We start from the raw sequence: 20,900 nt of genomic DNA on the forward strand, positions 1-20,900 counted from the left end.
ATATATGTCTATTCTAGTGCACTAATACTTAGCCACATACTGTTTATCAGTTAATTGAAAAAAAGAAGAAAATAATCAGATTAACCAGTAATTAAAATAATATTTTTCAGCCTTAATTATTTACATTATTAAATAAAAATACATATGAACACAATGTACAATGCTTTGAAGCGCATAGATCTTATTCTGAAATCAAGGTCGGCTTGTTTACAGTATCACATCCGCAGAAGAAACTTGAGCCTACGGAAGCCGTGAGGTTCCAATTGCTCCTCTGTTTTTTCTGCTTCGTTACGCTTCCTCCGCGTCTGGTTCCTCCCCGGGACAAGCGAAGAGTCAGAGTGCACGGGGAGAGAGACAGATCCAAGTGTCTGAGATTAAAATCAATAAAGTTTTCCACACCCTCGGGGAGGTTTGTGAAATCTCAGCGTCAAATCTGGACTTTAAACGGAGAGAAAATCAGCACAGACGGGGCGGAGTTTCGGGAGTTTGGCCGGAGTGCGGTCGATTTTCTGCGGTTGACAGCAACCGGTGAGTTTACATTTGCTCATTCAACTCAGCCAATCACTCAGTCTTACATACGACTTGCTTATTTTACAGTAGTTTGGTTGCTATTGCTTTTATTTTAAGCAGAGGAAGCGGTCAGACTGAGCGGCTTCTCATATATAACTGTTGGGGAGACACACTTTTAGTCTGTTTAAAGTATAAAAAATAAAGTACAAAAGGCAGGAGATCCATATCCTTGTGTAAAGTGGAATTTGTATCTTGCTTTCTTTTTTTTTTTTTTTTAATTTAAACCAAAGCAATGACAGTCTATTTTACAATGTATCTATAGTGGTGTAATAACACATGATGTTCATAGAAAATAGGGGGGAACAGATTATTGGCCTTGTGGATTATCGATATTTGGCATTTAGCTGATTATCTGTTTTATTTTAACAATATAAAATTAACTAATTAACAAGTGCAAATAACGTGTCAGCTTGGGAGGACCTTTTTATGGAAAACCTCAGGGAGCTATATTTATTCATCTTTTATTTCAATTTTCACTTGACTTTATTATAAAACAGTTGCTGGGAGCTTTCTGTATATGATGTTGAAAGTTTCAGTTTTTTATTAAACATTTAAACAAAGTTATGTGTTGGAGTTTGTTCCATCATCCATTTGTTTTATCATAAATGCATATCGGTTCCAAATATCGGTTATCAGTCTCATTAACTCCTAATAATCTGTATTGGCATCGGCCCTAAAAAAAGCAATATCAGTCGACCCCTAACTTTGATGCTTATGTAGGAAGATAAAGTATAAACGGGGTTTTATTGAGGGAGTTTTGATCTTCAGGTTTCTAAAATCCTGACTGTTGCCACCACACACCAGTGTATAAATCTGTGACTGTGATTCTTGAGTCCAGACTGCAGCTACACTGAAGCAGTCATTGATGCAGTGAACAGGCTTCATCTGAGAGTCCTGAGGCCGGTTTTGGTCCAGTCTGTAGAGCTGAGTCCTGTCAACAGCTCAGCCGGGACTCCAGGTTGCCAGCTTGGTGATTTGAATCGTCCAAATGTTGACACAGGGGTGAGGCAGCTGTTTGAATAACAGGATAAGGTGTTGGAGTGTGGGTGTGCAGCTGCTGGGCAGTGTGTTTACGCTTCATTCACTGCCAGAGCCATAATCAGTGAAGTGACTGTAGTGGGAGTGTGTGTGTGTGTGTGTGTGTGCATATACAATGCAAACATGTGTGTGTGTCTGTGTGTTTCTGTGTCAGTGAGTGAAAGGGGGTTGAGTATGATGTGTGTGTTTTTGTGTGTGTCGGCTTCATCACTCCTTCCAGGAAGTCCTCAGCAGAATTTCCTTTTATAGAAGCCAAATACAAAAGGCTTGCTGTCCACTTCCTGTAAACAGCTCGGCGGCTGAGTTTGCAGCGTTCTGGTTGGCTGGCCGGTTCCTGTGACCCTCTGGGGCTCGGGGAGTTCCAGGATGAGGAAGTGGGCTTCCCTTGGCGGCGGCCAGCCACAGGGAATAGAAAGTGCCCTGATGCAGCGAGGGAACAGAGAAAGAGGAATAGAAATAAAGGGCAGAGAGATGGCGATGATGGAAAGAAAGATTCTGTGAATTGAGAACAGATGAGAGATGCAGTTGGACGCCATCTGGACATGAAATAGTTTGTGTGGTAACCAAGCATGCAGTTTGAGGGAATAAATTAGAAAAAAGGCACAGACAGGAATGTGAAGGAAAAGTTCAGCCTGCAATTGAAGAGGGAACATTTCCACATCAACAGAGCTGAAACGATTATTCAGTCGACAGAAAAATAACAACAGTTTTGACAACTGATGAATCATTTGACTTTTTTTTTTTTAGCAAAAATGCCAAACAAATGGGAGTGTTGGCTACTCTTCTCTGTTACACATTGTAAAAAAGAAACAAGTTGTTCTAACATATATAATAATATAATATAATTTTGAGTTGACTCTGTTTAAGAGGACAAAGTGAATCTTTACAAAACGACCTTAACGTGTCTTCTCATATTCAGTCAACTTTAAATTCTTCGGCAGCTGAGAGGCTAACTTTTTTTTTAAGTTAAAGTAAATAGTTTCTTTTTAAAATGCAGTATTATAAAAAATGATCTCTGCAAGACAAAAAGGCATTATGGATTCATTCAATGTTTTGTCAAAAGTTTGTTATTTGGCTAACTCTCAAAAAAAAAACCTCAAAGCTTTATGCAACATATTTTCATTTATGACAAAGAAAAGCACCATATTTAAGAAGTAGGAATGCAGCAAATGTTTGGCTTTTTTTGTATAAACGTCCAATATTATTTTCATTATCAGGTTCATACTTGCAATTTGGGCTTCTACTACAACACGTTTTTATGCCTTAATATTCAAAAACATAATTTTTCTCATACTGTCTCCCTGAGTACACCTGTATTCACCCTGGGGTGGTTGTGGTTCAGGAGGTAGAGCAGGTGGAGGTATCCTTGGGCCCCACATTGCTCCCTTGCTTTGAGTGCACGTGAATGTCTAAAGGCCCAGACGCACCAAGGCGATATTCGAGAACTAGCAGTGACAAAAGCATCACATCACCTGTGTCTCAGCCTATGGATTTTGCACATCGCAAAGATTACAACAGAAGACCATCTTGACGCTAGTTAGCCAGTTAGCTCAACACAATCCAATGTCAAGAGAACAACGCATATTAACCCTGCAACACAAACCACCAGGAAAAGGTTATGTGCAGCCTTATTTCTTGGCCTGGTCGGTAACCTTCTGGTTTCTCTGTATCAAGCTCCAGCCAAGTTATAATCCTGCACAAAAATCTCTGAAAGTTCTGAATTGTCTCTTTTAGTTTATTCATATTTTTCTTGCAATGATTTCAGGTTTAGTCAGAAAAGTGCATTCCCAAACATGTCAAACTATTTCTTTAAATCATTCATAAATGATCAGAAGTCTCTGCTGGCAAGTCAGCTAATGAAGTCATGCCAGTAGCACAAGTGTGTGTGTGTGTGTGTGTGTGTGTGTGTGTGTGTGTGTGTGTGTGTGTGTGTGTGTGTGTGTGTGTGTGTGTGTGTGTCTGTGTGCAGTTATACAAACACATGTAGCCTGCAGTGCTGATGTGCACCTGCCTGCTCCGCTCAAAGTTTTTTTTCTCTGCTGCGCTCAGTACGTTTAGCTCGAAGCGACATAAAAGATGTTCGAGTGCTCACAAAAGAGCCCCTGTTAGTGCGGGGAGTGTGTATTTTGGAGAATGAGGAGGAGCCGTGTGTGTGTGTGTGTGTGTGTGTGTGTGTGTGTGTGAGATGAACAGGGGAACACGCCCAACCCCTGCAGCCCTGCAGCTATGGAATTCCTACTGAGAGACAACTTGTTACAGCCTGGCCAGCCAGCACCCAATGCTCAGTCCAACACACACATACACACACACACACACACACACACACACACACACTGACTTTGAAAATGCACATTAAGGCTGGACTGGGACTAATTTTATCCTGCCGGGGCAAGAATACACTTGTCCCATCCAAGGCTGCTGAGGAATGAGGCAGCCTGCTAAGACCTGCCTTTAGAGGAGAGACAGAGGGGTGAGGAGGAATCACTGAGAGCTAAGTAGATAAATGAGAAGTGGAGAAAGAGGTGCATACACTCGCAGGGAATACAAGTTTTTATTCTTTACCTGGCCTTCTGTGAGACGCAGAAGAGGCAACAAACAGGTGAGTGCTAAGCAGCTTATATAAAAGAGGCGAACGCTTTGAAAAGTTGTTTTGGGGGCGTAAAGAGAGCAAGAGGGAGCATTTCATGTTCTCTAGGCGGACTAGCTCATTGGATCGTGTTATAATAATAAAATGCCACATTGAAATCTTGAAGTTTAAGGGGAAGATTTCATTTTGAAATTCACAGGGTAAGCACAACTAATTATTTTTTTCAATCTTTGGTGTAAAATTATGGAATAGTTTAGATATCAACTTGAAGCAATGTTCACACGTGAACAGATTTAAAAAGATGCACAAGGATATGATTTTCATGAGGTACATGGGCAAAGAAGGGGTTTGACAGACACCAGGTGTTTTCAGGGATTATTGTAAAATTATTTACTTTGTACCGTTTTGTATTATTTCCCTTTTTTTGTATCTTTACCCTTTTTGTGTAAAAAGAAAAAAAAACGAACAATGTAGATATGTTTACATATATACATATGGTCTGTAAAGTTTATATATAGTTTAAGAAAAATCAATTTATTTAAAAACGGAAATGGGTCAATTATTTTTTAATTAGTGATGGAATAAGTTTGCACTTCTTTTTCGGACATGTCTGCATGTTTATGAATGTTGACGTGTTCGTTCTTTTCCTTTCCTTTTTTACATGTTCAAAATAAATTTCAATATCAATTTCAAGTTTCATCCGCTTATGTGATGTGAAGTTGTGAAAAGCCAAATCATTGCACAATAGTCAGTAGATAGCTTCCATCATAAAGCGTCAGATGCACAGTACAACTGATGTTTTAGAAATTATGCAGCGAGGGAAATAATAGTGATAGGAGTCAAGTTATTGCTGATGAGGCGTCTGCTTGTAGCCTCAGGACTCTGGTTTTTACACAGTACACCTTTTGAAAATGTCTTTTTGTGATAACCTCAAGGCCTTATGTGTGTGTGTTAGTTAATGTGTTCAAAAAAGGGGTGTGTATCGATATATCTTCACAGGTGGGGCTTGTGTTTTGTATCACAGTTGAGTCAGGTCAGCAGAGTTGTGCAAAGAAGAGGTCACAGGCGTACCTGCTACACCTGAGCCACGTCTGCTTTTCGGTTTTAATAAGTGGTGTGTCATTGGCGGTCAGACACAGGAAGTGAGGAAACCTTTCTTTGCTTCCTGTTTCCCGTCTGTGATGTCACCAAGAATTGCAGTCTGCAGCTCAGAGTCGATCAAACTGCTTGCTTTGCAAGTCTGGCAGGGGTGCTTTTGCGTGCATGTGTCTGTATGTGCGCGCATGTGTCTCTACAATCTCACCATATTAGGGTAATGGATAACACTCCGAGTGTCTACCAGTGGTGGAGGGCGCACTCAAATCAAGAAGAACCAATATAACAACGTTAAAATACTCCATTATAAGTAAAAGTCCTTAGTCCAAAATTCAACTTAATAGGAATAGGAGTGAAAGTATGAAATGGCATAAAATGGAAATATTTAAGTTAAGAACCTTAAAGGGACCCCAAAATTGATAATACATATTTCCCTTGTACCTGTAGTGCTGTTTATCAGTCTAGATTGTTTTGGTGTGACCTTCCAAGTGTTTGCGATATCGAACGCAGAGATGTCTGCTCTCTCTCCAACATAGTGGAACTAGATTAATAAAAAGGTACATTTTAAAAATGAAACAGCAATGTCTCTTTCCAGAAATAATGACCTGGTTACCCAAGATAATCCACAAACTGACTCAGCTGAGCTGTGATGTTAGTTATTTCAGTGGTTGCTAGGTGAAGTAATACGTTTGATGGGTGCAGTTCAGTAGAAAGAAAATAGTTCCTACATGAAACTGCTCACAACAAGGTCTGTGAATTATCTTTAGGAACCCGGTCAGGATTTCTTGGAAAGATACTTTGCTGTTGAGTTATTCAAATGAATTGCTTTGAGCACTACAAGCTGAATGGCATCTAGTTCCATTATACTGAAAAGAGGACCAACATCTCTACAACTGATATCTCAAAACACTCGGCACCAAACCTAGATTGATAAATAGCACGATAGGTAAGAGGGAAAATGTGTGTTTTTGACTTAGGGGTGAACTGTCCTTTTAAGTCTAGTACAAGTCTATGTTTCTGAATAATAATAATTAACTTTATTTGTATAGCACCTTTCATGCAAGAAATGCAGCCCAACGTGCTGACAAAATAAAACCTGCATGTAAAATTAAAATAAAATCAGAACAAAATACATGGAATGCGTTTTTTAGTGGAACTTTCTGAAGTCTCGCATTACTCGGCTCAGTTTTTCTTCTGACAGAGCTGCTCTTTGCGCCTCTCCCTTTAATTCCAGTTGTCATACCATGCTCAGTCTCACTCGAAGACACTCTTCTCTCTCTCTTTCTCTCTCTCTCGCTGTCTTTCTTTCTCCCTCGCTCTGCCTCTTTTCCTTCCTCATTCATGTGTAACCGTGAACGAGACTCAACACGTCACTTTGCCCATTCAGAGTTGCTTCCTGTTCAGTCTCTGTTCCCTTCGCTCCAACACTCGCTGCTGACCCAGAGATCGTGGCATGGAGGGATTAGTTAGGTCTGTGTGAGTTTTTCTTGATTTTGCTGTTAAGTGGTTTGTTGATTTGGTTGATTTGCTTTGTCTCAGTAGCATTTTGGGGCTAACATGCATAGCTGTGACTAGCATTGTGAAATCTAAAAGTAAAAACAGGAAGAGGTGAGCCAGTGATTGAGCCTGCATTAGACTTGCTGTGTTTTTTGTGTGCATGCTCATTCGTGTGTCTCATCTTGTCTGTGCAGGTGTACGTGTGTGTAGATGTGTGACAGCGGAGTGTGTGAGGACAAGCCCCCCGCCCCCCCTGTCAGGATGAGCAGCCAAGGAGGAGCCAAGGACCCCCAGTCGGCCAATCACAGCTCTCGGCCACTACCGTCTGTACCTGAGGAGAGGAAGTCAATAAACAAGATTATGTCCATGTTTGCCTCTGAGAAAGGTGAGAGAAGACACACGTATGTTACAGCAAAAGATACTGCACATTACAGTGGATGACCCTTGACCTTTACCTGCAGGAGGCAGGAAGAAGGACCGGGACAAGGACCGGCCTGAGATCTCCTCCCCCTCAGACTTTGAACACACCATCCATGTTGGTTTTGATTCTGTCACTGGAGAGTTCACTGTAAGTATCTAACTTTAAAGTTGCAATGTCTAATGCCTCATTGAATGCTCCAGAGTAATGGGGGCAGCATTTTACCACCAAGCAAGTTAGGAGAAGCTCTCCTAGCTTTTGTAGTTTAATAAATAAAGAAAATGTTAAAATATTATCGCAAATATTGTCCTCAAAGAGAAAAAAACAGTGGTTAACATTCTGAATTCAGGTTTCTCATAGTTAAGAGCCCACCCTTCACTGAGTCTACACTGTTCTTTCGCCTCTCACAATGCTACTAATTACCGTCCACCTCCTCCTAAGCAGCGCTAAAACATCGATCCAAATTAGTTAGCATCGAGAAGGAGAGACTGAATAAGAAAGAGATATGTGAAGAGAAGTAACTACTGTTCAGTTTTCACAGACCTCTGTCCATCCTGGTCTCTACTGTTTACTTACTTGTTGTCCATCCTGTCTGTGACAGACAACTTGACACACCAAAAAAATCCAATCCACACACACACAGAAAGGCATACTCGTCTGCTGCAGAGCCATGTACACAACTCTGTTCAACTGGGAATGGGATTAGAGTACAGCCTATTTTTAGCAGGTTTACCTGTATTTGAAAAGTCTGCAAGCACGCGAATGTTGGTGGAAAAGGCCATTTAGAATGCCATTTTCTATCTACCTCCTGAGTCACAGCCGCCTCATATATGCGACAGAGGAAATACAGCATCATTTTTACTAAAAAGTGTAAAATATCTTTGATCGCAGGCTTAGGTCACTTCGGCGTTCCTGTTGACGGCCCAAATGCATGTTTGTAGTTATCAGGGGAACTTCTCATTGGCTGCTCCTCTCAGGGAGTTCCCCAGAACAGTTTGGTCTGAAACGCCTAATATTTTTTTGTCTATGTGTGTGTGTTTGTCCAGGGCATGCCAGAGCAGTGGGCCCGTCTTCTTCAAACCTCCAACATCAGTAAATCAGAACAGAAACAGAATCCTCAGGCCGTCCTCGACATTCTCAAGTTCTATGACTCTTCTACTGGGAAACAGAAATACCTCAGTTTTTCCGCCTCGGGTCAGTTTTCTTTTGCTCAATGGAGAAAAAAAAATCTGATTTTGTAACTGCATAAACTCATCTTGTCTCACATTTTATTCCTTTCAGATAAAGACTCACAGTCGGTGAGGAGCTCCACTCATTACTTCCACTCTCATTCACGACATCACAATGAATACACTCAGTAATTTCTGACTGTAAATCTGATTTATCTACACTTGTTTACTGTTGCAGTCAGGCAAACAGGGTACAGCGACTTCCTCACCGGGTGGTAAGCATGGAGACGATGACGACGACGATGACACGCCACCTCCAGTTGTGGCACCGCGGCCTGAACACACAAAATCTGTGAGTCAAGATATAAACAGACTGATGTTTTGCTTTTAAAAACTTAAACCCGCTGAAACCAAACTGGCTTGGTTACTTTCAAAAACGAAAGAAGGCAATGAGCAACATAAGAGGAAATTACACAAATTTTGCAAGAAATTAGTAAAAATTACAAGAAAATGACTTCAAAATGTTTAAAAAAAGTTTAGAAATTTAAAACATGCTCAACAAAATATAATAATGATAATGTAAATCATTTTATGTAATTGTGAATAGTTTTTCTCTAGCCCCCCATACATTTTTCTTTAGCTTTTTAAAAAAAATAAATTCCCTAAATTTACTATTTTCTTGCAATTTGTGAAACATTTTTTACCAAGTTGCTCATCACCCTTTTTTCCATGTTTTTGAAAGAAATCACACAAATTTGTTTGTGGTTCAAAAGTTTAAATACTTAATTTGATACTTTGCCTATCCACTTTATTAATGTTAAGGAAAGTTCACCCAAGGTCAGTGTTCGTCTATTTTTCCGTGTTTTGTTTAGGTGTACACAAGGTCGGTGATAGACCCGCTTCCGGCTCCAGAGGTGGACGCCGCCTCAAAGGCAGCGGACAGGCAGAAGAAGAACAAGGGCGGCAAGATGACGGACGAGGAGATCATGGAGAAGCTCAGTATGTAACACAAAGTGGAAATGACACATCATAGGCAGAGCCGCAGTAATTTTCAGCTCCAGTAGAGCTTGATTTTTTTTTTTTAACAACCTTCAGGAACCATCGTCAGCATCGGTGATCCTAAGAAGAAATACACTCGCTATGAGAAGATCGGCCAGGGGTGAGTTAGAATTCAGGATGATCTGAACAAAAAAAAGAAACTTGCAGGAATTTGCTGTTCAGCAGGTTGGCAGTCCAAACTGACCAAAATGAGGAAGTTGTCAAAGGTTATTTCACCTCCTACTGTTTGTCACTTTCAGGGCATCCGGCACAGTTTACACAGCCATAGATGTTGCCACAGGACAAGAGGTAAGATAATTTCCTCCTGTGTCTCTGCCACTACAAAAATCAACTCAACTTGATGATGAGGTTGGACTTAACTGTCAAAAAAACCCAAACATTATGGGTAGGGTTTAAGGAGTATGTTTTAGCAACAAAAAGTAACTGGAAGAAGTTGCTGCTGGTTGAAGTGTTGATTCTGTCACAATAATCACAAGATTTGGAGGTCAGCCTATAGCACAGCAGTTGTGCAGAATAATAACAGCAGTTGGGAGAAAGTGACTTTGATTCAATACAGACATTTTTTCCTGGAAAATGTATCAGAGGAGAGCAGTGTTGGGCTTGTTACTAAAATAAAAAAAATTAGATTATTACTGATTTCTTGTCACTCTTTTCAAAAATAATGATGTTTCTTTACTTTCTATTCTTTGCAAACAGTAATTCGTTCCATTACTCATATATCACGTCTCCGTTATACCCCACAGTATTAGTCGAATGTCGTTTCCTCTCAAAAATCAGACATTATATGTGTGCCACAGTTTGAATATCAGGGCAGTCTCCTGGGGGTCTTCTGTTGACTGTAACCAGTATTTTTTTTAAGGATTTGTCTGAAAGATGTACAGTTGTGGAGATATGCAACATTTTGTCCACCACAAGCTTCATTAGCTCTTTGTTGCTTGTAGCCTTAAGCTTTCCAAGCAGTTTTTTGGGGTTTTTTTAGCCATTGCAGGGCTTTACCCATTCTCAGTGGCAGCAGAGGGATCACCCTAGGTGGGGTGTATTTCCACAAGTTTCACGTTATTGTGCTGATGTACGGGACTGTGCAAAAGTCTTCAGTCACCATAGATTTGTTAGAGACACAAACAAAGTTTTAATGAGGACATACACATATATCAGAATGCGGCTCAAAAAGTCAATATTGAGCTTTAGACATGCCTTAAATGCAACCAGAAAGAAAGTATTGCAAATCTCATGTTGTCTGCCCAAGAGAGTTCAAAACATGCTAAGTGGAATACTTAGCAACTCGCTAAATACTTGCAACTTGTGAATTGATTTTTGGATTTTTTTTTTATTATTTATCAAGTGGGGTGACAACAAAAGTAAGACTGTAATATGTTATTTTAATTTGAGGTCACTATTTTATTGCTAGTGACTTGTAATTTGTTCCATTACCTGTTGCTAAGAAACGTAATTATTATTGTAACACATTACTGCCCAACACTTGCCAACGCGAGTTTTTCTTCCCCTTTGCAAAAATATCTTCATTCAAAATACACACTAAAACCAAATATTTAGTCTATTTTAAATCTTCCAATTTGGATGTCAAAATTTCAGGAAGTTAAAAGTAAGCTGACTTTGCAGACAAGTAGCATTGCAAGAGAAGTAGTTCTGTTAATGTATATGTGTAGGTGGTACCAAATTTACAGGATGTTGTGTTGTGCAGGTGGCCATCAAACAGATCAACCTGCAGAAGCAGCCAAAGAAAGAGCTGATTATCAATGAGATCCTGGTGATGAAGGAGATGAAGAACCCCAACATTGTCAACTTTGTAGACAGGTAACACTGTTTTAACACACGTCAGATAAACATAGAGTAACACATCTACAGCATTTACTACGGGTCGACTGCTTTGTGGATTTGATCGTGTGTTTGTTTTTAGTTTCCTGGTAGGAGACGAGCTTTTTGTGGTGATGGAGTACCTGGCTGGTGGCTCCCTAACTGATGTTGTGACGGAAACATGCATGGATGAGGCTCAGATTGCAGCCGTCTGCAGAGAGGTAGGACTGAATATACTTCCTTCCTCATAAAACATTTGTCAAACCTGATTTGTTTACAATGCATCCATGTTTAGTAGCCTGTGTGTCTTCTTTGTCTTCCCTGCCTTTGCTGGCATATTGCTGCATTACTGCCACCTGTTGGGATGTGTGTCAAATCACACATGCACATGCTTAACCTCCCTCCCTCTCTGCCTCCAGGTCCTCCAGGCTCTGGAGTTTCTTCATGCCAATCAGGTCATCCACAGAGACATCAAGAGTGACAACGTACTGCTGGGGATGGACGGATCAGTCAAACTCAGTGAGGGAGAGCGCAGACAAATATCTGACTGAAAAATACATGTTTTTATGCCTCCGCTCGCCGGCAACAGCTGTGGACGAAGGCATTGTGTTTTCGGGTTGTCCGTCCACCTGTCTGGCCCATTCACGTGAACGGGATATCTCAAAAATGCCTTGAGGGAATTTTTTCAAATTTAGTGCAAATGTCCACTTAGATTCAATGATGACCTGAACAGACTTTGGTAGTCACAGGTCAAAGTTCAAGGTCACTGTGACCTTGTCTGTCTCATTCTTGTGAACGCGATATCTCAAGAACACCCCTATGAATTTTCTTTAAATCTTGCACAAACGTTCGAGTAGACACAAAGATTTTGGTGGTCGAAGGTCAAAGATCACAGTGACCTTACATCCATCTCATTTTTGCGAACACAATATCTAAAGCTTGTCCTTGAAGAAGTTTCCTCAAATTTGGAACAAACATCCACTTGAACTCAAGAATGACCTGATTATAATCTGGTGGTTAAAGGTCAAGGTCACGGTAACCATGCAACATGTTTTTGGCCATAACTGAAGTTTTCACAGACATGAATGCAAACTTGACTGGTGCGCAGAGGCATACAACCTCACGCAGTATATCTAGTTTTCATTCGTATGTGTAATTTTAAGTTGAACTGTGGTACAAACCATGAATAAATTAACTAACAGATATTTTTCTCTATCTCTTCAGCTGACTTTGGCTTCTGCGCCCAGATCACCCCAGAGCAGAGCAAACGCAGCACCATGGTGGGGACTCCGTACTGGATGGCTCCAGAGGTGGTGACTAGGAAAGCGTACGGGCCCAAAGTGGACATTTGGTCTCTGGGGATCATGGCCATAGAGATGGTGGAGGGAGAGCCTCCATATCTCAACGAAAACCCTCTCAGGGTGAGTGTGTGCTGGGAGGGAGAATGGACAGGCGGCTATTTAGGTGTCTGATTGTTCTGGTGTTTGGGGAGTGACACTGGCTCAGTATATTGGAGGCTTGGCATGACACCAGAGAATCACAGGTTTAAGTCCCCATACGGGCCAAGTGCGGAGTGCGGGTTGGTAGCAGGAGAGATGCCTGTTTGTATTCTTCACTTGCCGAAGTACCCTTGAGCAAGGCACCAAACCACCAACTGCTTGAGGCGCCTGTTCATGGGCAGCCCCCTCACTCTGACATCTCTCCTGTAATGCGTGTGTATGCGTCCTGTTTGTGCATGTGTGTATCATCTTCAGTCATCTTCTTTATCCTCTTTTAAGTGTAAGTGATTATTATTTTTAATTTCCTACGTATTTTAGTACATTTGTATTATGTTTTAGTTTATAAAAAGTCAGAAAAGGCCATCACTATTTTTTGGAGCATAAAGTGATGTCTTCAAATTGCCTGTTTTTAATAATGAAGATTCTTAATTTGAAATATGAAACTCATCACACCGGTGATGCTGGGACCAGCACATTTTTGGCATTTTTGCTTATTACTTAAATGACATACTAATCAATGAGTTTTAAAGGTGCTGATATGTGGATCTTTGTTACCATTTGACATGATGAGGGTAGCTGTGCCCCCGTTTCCAGTTGTTTTGTATTCGTTTATTGAACAAACAGATATGAAATCTGTCTTACTCAAATGAGCAAATTAACATATTTCCCAGAATTTTGGAACATTTTTTTACTTGCAATGAGAAAATAGTGCATAGTTCAATTCAGAGCTGCAATGTAAGATTATCTTTTATTGTTGATTAGTCTGTCAAATATTTTCTTTATTAGCTGTTTTGCTTTTCTTAAAAAAGTTACTCAAACCAATTATTCGAGAATCAATTTAGTTATTAGCGATTAGCGATTAATTTAATAATTGACAACTAATTTAATTTATTAATCGGTCAACCATTGCAACTGTACTTTAGTTTCTGCTTTTTCTATCACTGTTTTGGTTGCCCCATTGTGAGCATTAAGTATCACGTTTTATCATATTTAACAAAAGATCTAAAAAAAAAAAACATAACTTGGCATATTTTGTTATCTTTCAGATGTTAAAAAAACATGTAAATGGATGAATATTAAAATGCTTAAAGATTACATTAAACTTCCTGTCTTACCTTGTTGTTGTGCTCATCTTAGGCTTTGTATTTAATCGCCACCAATGGGACTCCTGAGCTGCAGAGTCCAGAGAAGCTGTCTTCTGTCTTCAGATCCTTCCTGTCCCGCTGCCTGGAGATGGACGTGGAGAAACGAGGATCAGGCAGAGAACTGCTGCAGGTAGAAGAGGCCGACGCTCATACTGTCTCAATAAATTAGTATATACCTCTCAAAGCAGCAATGCACATTAGGGCAGTGACTAATTATTGTTTTCATTATTGATTAATCTGCTGATTTTTTTCTAAATGTATTATTTGTCTTACAATATTTTTTTATAAAATAGTAGTAAAAAAACATTTCACGACTGGCGCTGTTACTAACTTTGCTGCCAGCTTAAAGGCAAGACAACTTTGTTCCCCAGTTCCATGACTGCTGCTTTTACAGGGTGTCTACAGGTCCTTAAAATGTCTTAAAATGTTGATTTTGTAGATATTAGACCTTAAAAGTCATAAATAAGTTGTAAATTTGAATTCCTGAAGTCTTAATTTCCACAATCATTTTATCTAATGAAATTTATCCATCTTTTAATTTTGTTTTGTCAAAATGCATCAAGCTCTTATGCATAAAAATCTATTTTTCTTAAATCTTAAGACATACCACTGAACCTATCATTTTCCTTTATATCTCACATACCTGTTTTGATATTAAAACCTCCCTCTACACAGGACTAAATATACCACTTTTATACTTGTCTGCAATGCTTGAAAAAGAGATAGATAATTTGTTCAAAAGTCAGTCTTAAATTTGTTAATAGCTATCTTGCAAAGGTCTTAAAAAGCGCTAAATTTAAGTGTCTGATACCTAAACGCACTTATACAGAACAGTGCAATGAGGCAAAATGAAGGTGCGAAATTCCCACCTTGAACAGACAAAGGGGCAACAGAAAAGCAGTCGAACTGACTTTAAAACAAGAGATATTCAGCATTTGTTCATGTTTTTCTTGTACTGTATATAGGTAACTGATGTGCACATATTTGTCCTAAAACAGGTTCATTCCTCAAATGATTGTTTTTCATTATTTGTCTGTCTGTAGCACCCATTCCTGAAGCTGGCCAAGCCTCTGACCAGCCTCACCCCGCTCATCTTGGCAGCCAAGGACGCCATGAGGAGCAACCGTTAAACCCCCCGTCTCTAAAGACTATAAGAGCCAATGACAGCCAAACCAGCCAGCCTTTTCTACTTTTGTATGATGACCAACAGCAACCTGCTGGTGTTTGTGTGTGTTTTTTTTCAAAGGGTCACCAAATGCCTCTCCACTTCTCCCGGTGTTTCTGTATTGATGCCAGATTTATCTTAACCTCCTGTTCCTTGTTGTAAAGCCGCATACAGCCATAATAAGTTTGCTATTTGCAGCGAGAGCACGTGTGTGTTGTCGAGTATGCATGAAAGGAATGTGGGATCACTGTTGCAAGGGTTCAAGACTCTTTACACACATATTTACAAGGATCTTATCTCCCACTAGCAGTCCAAGGAGGAATATTTGGTTTGATAAAAGGATGGTGAAGATTGTCAAGTTCTTCATGGTTGAAAAGGCGTTTGTCCGAGTCTTGGACAACTGTGCAAACTATCATCTCTGCTTTTACTTGTTGTGTTTTGTCAGTGAGCTTTATTTTCTCGCCAGCCATCAAAATATGATATTTAGTTTGTTATATTTTTATGCATTACCTGCAGCAGATAGCGACTTAGGAGTCCTCTAGACCAGTGGTTTTCCACCTTTTCCTTAAAGGACGTCTTCTCTATCGACTACTTTTAGCCTAAGGATGTTTTGGGAATGAGGAAATCTTTTTCCTTATTTAAAAAAAAATTACTAGAACATTTTTTTTGATGACAGTGGCAATTTTGTTCATCATTAAATATAAATTTTGGTGTATGGAGAGACTGAAACACTTGTATCTGGTATCTATAGTGTCTGTTGTCATGGTTACACACATGCATTCTGACAGGGTCCTATAGAGTGCCCCAGGGTTGACGTTTTTCTGTAAGATTCACGCAAGTTAGCTTCGCCCAGGTCCCCTCATCAAAAAGCTGATGGGATTTTTCCATTGGATTATTGCAGAAAATAAGATCTGTGGTGAACAAACGTTTATGATACTTACACGTTTTACTCTGCAAGATGTTCTTCAAAAATGAGCAACAATTTCAGAATGCTTTAGGCCTACATGCAGTCGCCAGAAGTGAAAGCTATAAACAAACATCACAACTGCATTGCCACCACACCAAGGTTGTAAAGCCGTGTTTAGCACAGCATGGTGTGATGATGTTATGTAGTCTCATTTAGCCACTTGTTGGCAACAAAACAGCAAAAGATGAAAGTCTCTTAAGCTTGAGTGAACCACAGACCTTTTTCTAAACATCTAACCAAAAACCCATCCAAAAGAACCCATTGACTTTGAGAAAAGGGAACTGGAGATGCTGAACTGCTAACTTATTTGCAGATTTTAGGACTCATTACTGGGCTACATACTGTACTGTATTGTGACCCACAGCAATGGACAGTGCAGTCTTTGTGCAGCGGAAATGCCAAAACACTGTGTCCATGTTTGAGCCTGCATCTCACTGAAAATTAAAACATTCCACTAAAAGTAATGGGATTCAAGTTTTTGCACATGCAACTTTCAATTATTTCATAATAGTAGATAAAAATTTCCTGGTTTTTCTTTTGGGGGGGGGGGGTGTTAAAATCTCTAGTGGCAGCTTCGCCAGGCACCGAAACACACTATCATGACGCTGACTCAGACTTCACACACCTCTGCTGGTAAACTCTCTGCACAGGCTCTTCTGCAGACTATGCAAACCCATCTGAACACCCTGATGTTTCTTCTAGATGTTCTGTCCGCCCTCAGCTGTGCCTTTTACAATATGTGCCTCACTGCCGATGTGTTGGTGCGAGTACAACACGAATACTGTATGAAATCGTCTGGATGTGTTAAACTGGAGGAACCATTTTTTTGTATATTATGTTTTGGTGATGTCTTGTATTTTTGTAACAGCTTTAAAAAAAAGTATGTATATCATTGTTTTATATTTGTAACTAACATAGGAGGAGACAAATTAGTTTTTTCAACTTGTTTTTGTGCACCAATTCATCGTCAGTTCCCTGACCTGTGTAACTGTGTGACTCCAAACCATAAAATGTATTGATAAGCCTGAGACAATCAAGAGAAACCTGCGTCAAGCAGTATTTGAGAATGGATGTTTTAACCTGCTTAGAGTACCAAATGAGACCTCTTTTCCCAGCAAGTTTAGACAATCACCGGAAAGCATTTGTAACAGTTACTAAATGTGCCTTTAACAGATACAAGATGCAGTAAAACCCACTCATATGGTACTCAGCAGGTTGACATACATACTGAGTACAAATACTGTGAACAGGCCGCTAATACACTGTTAAGTGCCTTTTGACCAGAACACACATTCCAGTTTTATGTGTAATATGAATGTTTGAAGAGTTTGATATGAATGTGTTGTTAAGCATGAAACCAACAGCTTCTGGTGATGAATATCATCCATACAGTATGTAAATTATTATTAAAGGTGGACCTAAATAGGCTTGTGTCTTATCGTGTTTTGGGGCTTGGGGGGTCAGGGGACCCCTGGGGAAAGTTTTATGTTTGAAGTAACATTTCTTGTCTGAAAGACAATCAAGGAACTACAATGGGATAAAAAGTAACTGCAAAACATGCAAAAAAGAGACAAAATGGGAATGACAACAACCACATAAACCAAGAACCACAACCACTGATGACACAAAAAGATGCAAAATGCTACAAAGAGACAAAACAACCACAAAAAAAAGAAACAAAGTAACCAAAAAATAGAAGCAAAACAACTACAGAGATACATAAAATGACACAAAGAGATGTAAAGGGCTACAAAGAGACAAAACTGCCACAAAAAGATGCAAAAAGAGCAGAGATTAAACAGCGTCATTACTTCACAGGCATGCTGTGGGATGGTCACACTGAAATGCAGCTCTAAATTCTGCCGTTTGACATCACCTCACGTGCAGCGTGATAACACGCGGCCCCATGCTGCAAAGATCTCTACACAACTCACTGAAGCTGAAAAAACACCCTGCTTGCATACTCACCATGTCACCATTAAGATTGTCTGTAATGATCAGCTTGTTCAACATATCCAGCACCTTCACAAAGTCATTGAGAGGAGTCGGCCACAACTCCACAGGCCGCAGTCAACAACCTGATCACGTCTGTGAGAAGCAGCTGTGTCGCACTGCACGAAGCAAATGAGGTCACATCAGATACTGACTGATTTTTTGGGGTAGTGACCTCAAAATGCATTCTTTCAGCTCCAGGCATATGCAATCCAAGATCAAGATCAAATTGCACATTTTGGAGTGTTCTTTGACCCTCCCAAGGCACGCCTGTGCAGTAATGATGCTGTTTAATCAGAATCTTGATATGCCACACCTGTCAGGTGGATGGAGTAAATTGGAAAAGGAGACGTGCTCAATAACTTGGATTTTTAAATATTTTTGGGACCAAAATTTGAAAGATATATATTTTAATTAAGTGCATAATATAAATCTTAGATCTTTAACTTAAACTTACGGCAATTTATGCATTATTTATGCATTTAAATTCTTGTAAAAGGGCAAAAAATAACTATGAGGTCATTATAAACAACTTAAAAGGGATAAATCTACAAAGCGTCGCAGGAGTTTGCTACTATAAAGGAGGTTTTTTTTATATAATCTGTCTATGATTTAATTCAAATTAATTTACCTCCTTTCTTACACAAGATGGCAGCATCTTTTTTAATAGCAGAAACGAGAACACAACTCTCAGGCACATTTGTCAGTCCACCCACAAACATTTTAATTTGAATATCTGTTGTGCTTCCCTGCACATCAGTATTTTTTAAGGCGCTATCTTGTGTAAAGCAGTACATCATTTTATTATTTTCCCACATATGCGTACATCCATAATGAAGATGATACTGGTTTTCCTGCTGATACTCGCAGTCTACATTCTGGGTGAGAACTCTGACTCTTTTCAAAGTGCACAAACTCAGAGTTAGGTTTTTACACCAGAATTGTGCTTTATATAATATACAAACAGCAATAATGTGTTATTTTCTTGCAGGATCAACAGCCAGTGCAACTGTGAGTCAGTCTCCTGTATCAAAGTCTGTTAGTGTGGGAGAGACGGTCTCTCTGAGCTGCACAGCCAGTACAGGAGTTGATGATGATCTCAGTTGGTACCTGCAGAAACCTGGACAGCCTCCCAAACTACTGTTTTACAAAATAACTAGACGCCAATCTGGTACTCCGAGTCGTTTCAGCAGCAGTGGATCAGAACCTGAATTCACTCTGACCATCAGTGGATTCCAGGCTGAAGACGCAGGAGATTTCCACTGTATGGGAGCATATACAGGTCTGCGCACACAGTGATATAGAGTCATACAAAAACCTCCCTCAAATTAGACAGATTGCAGTGCTGCAGCTGTGACCTCTTGCAGGAGACATGCACCACTGCTCACCTTGAAATAGCACAGTCACCCAGAGCACATACTGATGGAAACTTCCTGAAGTTTCCTCCAAGTCAAGGGGAAGTAAAACTCAGATTTTTTCACGCCCCACACAGGCAAATTTTGCTCCCCTTTGCAGCTCCAGATGTTTAATTATGCACAATGTTAAAAGGCGACTCAGATCAGAAATGAATGCAGAAGTCATTCATTTCTTCTTTAACACAGAACGAGAAACTACACTCAGCTGCACTTTGCACTTGCAGTAAAACAAAATGCAGAATGCATGGTAGATGTATTTCTGATGTGCACTACATGATATTAGGCTTTATTAAACTAAAAGAGTAGATTTTTTATGGCATGTTAGACTTGCTCTTGGGGGATATTTATTGTTATTCGACCTCAGTGGTCCTGAAAACAAGAAAGAAAATCAAACTGAATAGTTGATAAAGACACAACAGTTTCACGTCATAGTGGGAAAAGCAAAAGTATTTTTAATACCATTAATGATAGCTGCATTTCATTTAGGGGAGATGCTGACTCACTGGAATAACTTACTGGGACACTTAATGGAAGAGAGCCATCGTGATGGCAACTCAAAATATCTGCTGTGAAAAAGGTCCACTGTGTTCAATGTTGAGCAGTTTGCCAGCAGGGGGAACCATACTCCTTTTCATCAGACATGACAATTTAAAAAAAAAAAAGGGTTAAAAACATGAACTGATGATAAACTGTCACTCCTGCTCACCTCTGCTTTCCTGTTTCACAAGACCAGGTGTGTGTTTGAGTTCTGAAATGTATTTTGCATGATTTTAATGCATCACTGCTCTTCACTGTAATTAATTCTTTCTGCGTTCAGGAACTCACGCTGAAAATTGAATCACAATGATGTTGCCAATAACGTTGATTGTCATCCTGGGTTTTCTGACTCAGGGAGAGAGGTTTTGAGAAGGTTTCTGACATTGTGACTTTGATTGTTATGCAGTTCATCAGCAATGAATTTGATTTAAACCGAACAAAACTCACAAACACTCTTCCATATATAGTTTTAAACTCATATCATTGTCAGTTAATTCAGTCTCTCTATAAATGAGCTGAGAAAGTTTAATTCTTTTTGGACTATAGCAAGTGATTAAAAAAAATATATACTTAATGACAACTGCACAAAGCATCAACAAAAACTGGTTAAGAAGTAAAACAAATAACATAAAAATATTCAATAACCAAATGATGTCCAGAAGATAATTAAATTGAATTCATAAATACGTTCCAATACACAGAAAGCCTCAATAAATATCCATGATTTTAAATATTTTGATCAAATGTGAAACAGTTAAGAAAACTAAATGATCAAAATCATCAAACATTCCTTTTCTTAATTGTCATCATGAAGAATTTTCATAGCGACACTTTGCATGATCAGCTGATCCTCCAGTGAGCTGAGAAGGTTTATAGTCCTGTGAGTTCAACACTGCAGGACTCAGATCTGTCAGTCAACACAGCAGAAAGCA

General features: G+C 39.6%; 1 protein-coding gene across 3 annotated transcripts; it reads left to right on the forward strand.

Moving 5' to 3' along the window:
- The first annotated feature begins 283 nt into the window (after nt 1-283).
- On the forward strand, nt 284-17,451 carry LOC121953443 (serine/threonine-protein kinase PAK 2-like). 3 transcript variants are annotated; one of them, XM_042500553.2, is made up of 15 exons: nt 284-528; nt 6,982-7,172; nt 7,249-7,355; nt 8,252-8,399; nt 8,487-8,503; nt 8,613-8,726; nt 9,247-9,373; nt 9,470-9,533; nt 9,673-9,721; nt 11,136-11,248; nt 11,352-11,469; nt 11,668-11,767; nt 12,473-12,669; nt 13,885-14,022; nt 14,936-17,451. In XM_042500553.2, exons 2-15 carry the CDS (start codon nt 6,998-7,000, stop codon nt 15,020-15,022), a joined length of 1,554 nt encoding a protein of 517 aa, XP_042356487.1. In that variant the 5' UTR covers nt 284-528; nt 6,982-6,997; the 3' UTR covers nt 15,023-17,451. The 3 variants fall into 3 exon arrangements, with proteins under 3 accessions (XP_042356487.1, XP_042356486.1, XP_042356485.1); XM_042500552.2 differs by lacking the exon at nt 284-528 and adding an exon at nt 4,050-4,207; XM_042500551.2 differs by lacking the exon at nt 284-528 and adding an exon at nt 6,617-6,760.
- The last annotated feature ends 3,449 nt before the right edge of the window (nt 17,452-20,900 follow it).

The sequence above is a fragment of the Plectropomus leopardus genome, chromosome 14 (assembly GCF_026936395.1).
Source record: "Plectropomus leopardus strain MGB_pleo_1.0 chromosome 14, ASM2693639v1, whole genome shotgun sequence".
Lineage (NCBI taxonomy): Eukaryota > Metazoa > Chordata > Actinopteri > Perciformes > Serranidae > Plectropomus > Plectropomus leopardus.

Excerpts from the sequence above, each read along its gene's own strand:
- LOC121953443 (XM_042500553.2), top strand. The coding sequence starts at position 6,998 with ATGTGTGACAGCGGAGTGTGTGAGGACAAGCCCCCCGCCCCCCCTGTC. Across the intron at positions 11,470-11,667 it reads TTGCAGCCGTCTGCAGAGAG|GTCCTCCAGGCTCTGGAGTT; the intron begins GTAGGACTGAAT and ends CTCTGCCTCCAG. Across the intron at positions 12,670-13,884 it reads TCAACGAAAACCCTCTCAGG|GCTTTGTATTTAATCGCCAC; the intron begins GTGAGTGTGTGC and ends TGCTCATCTTAG.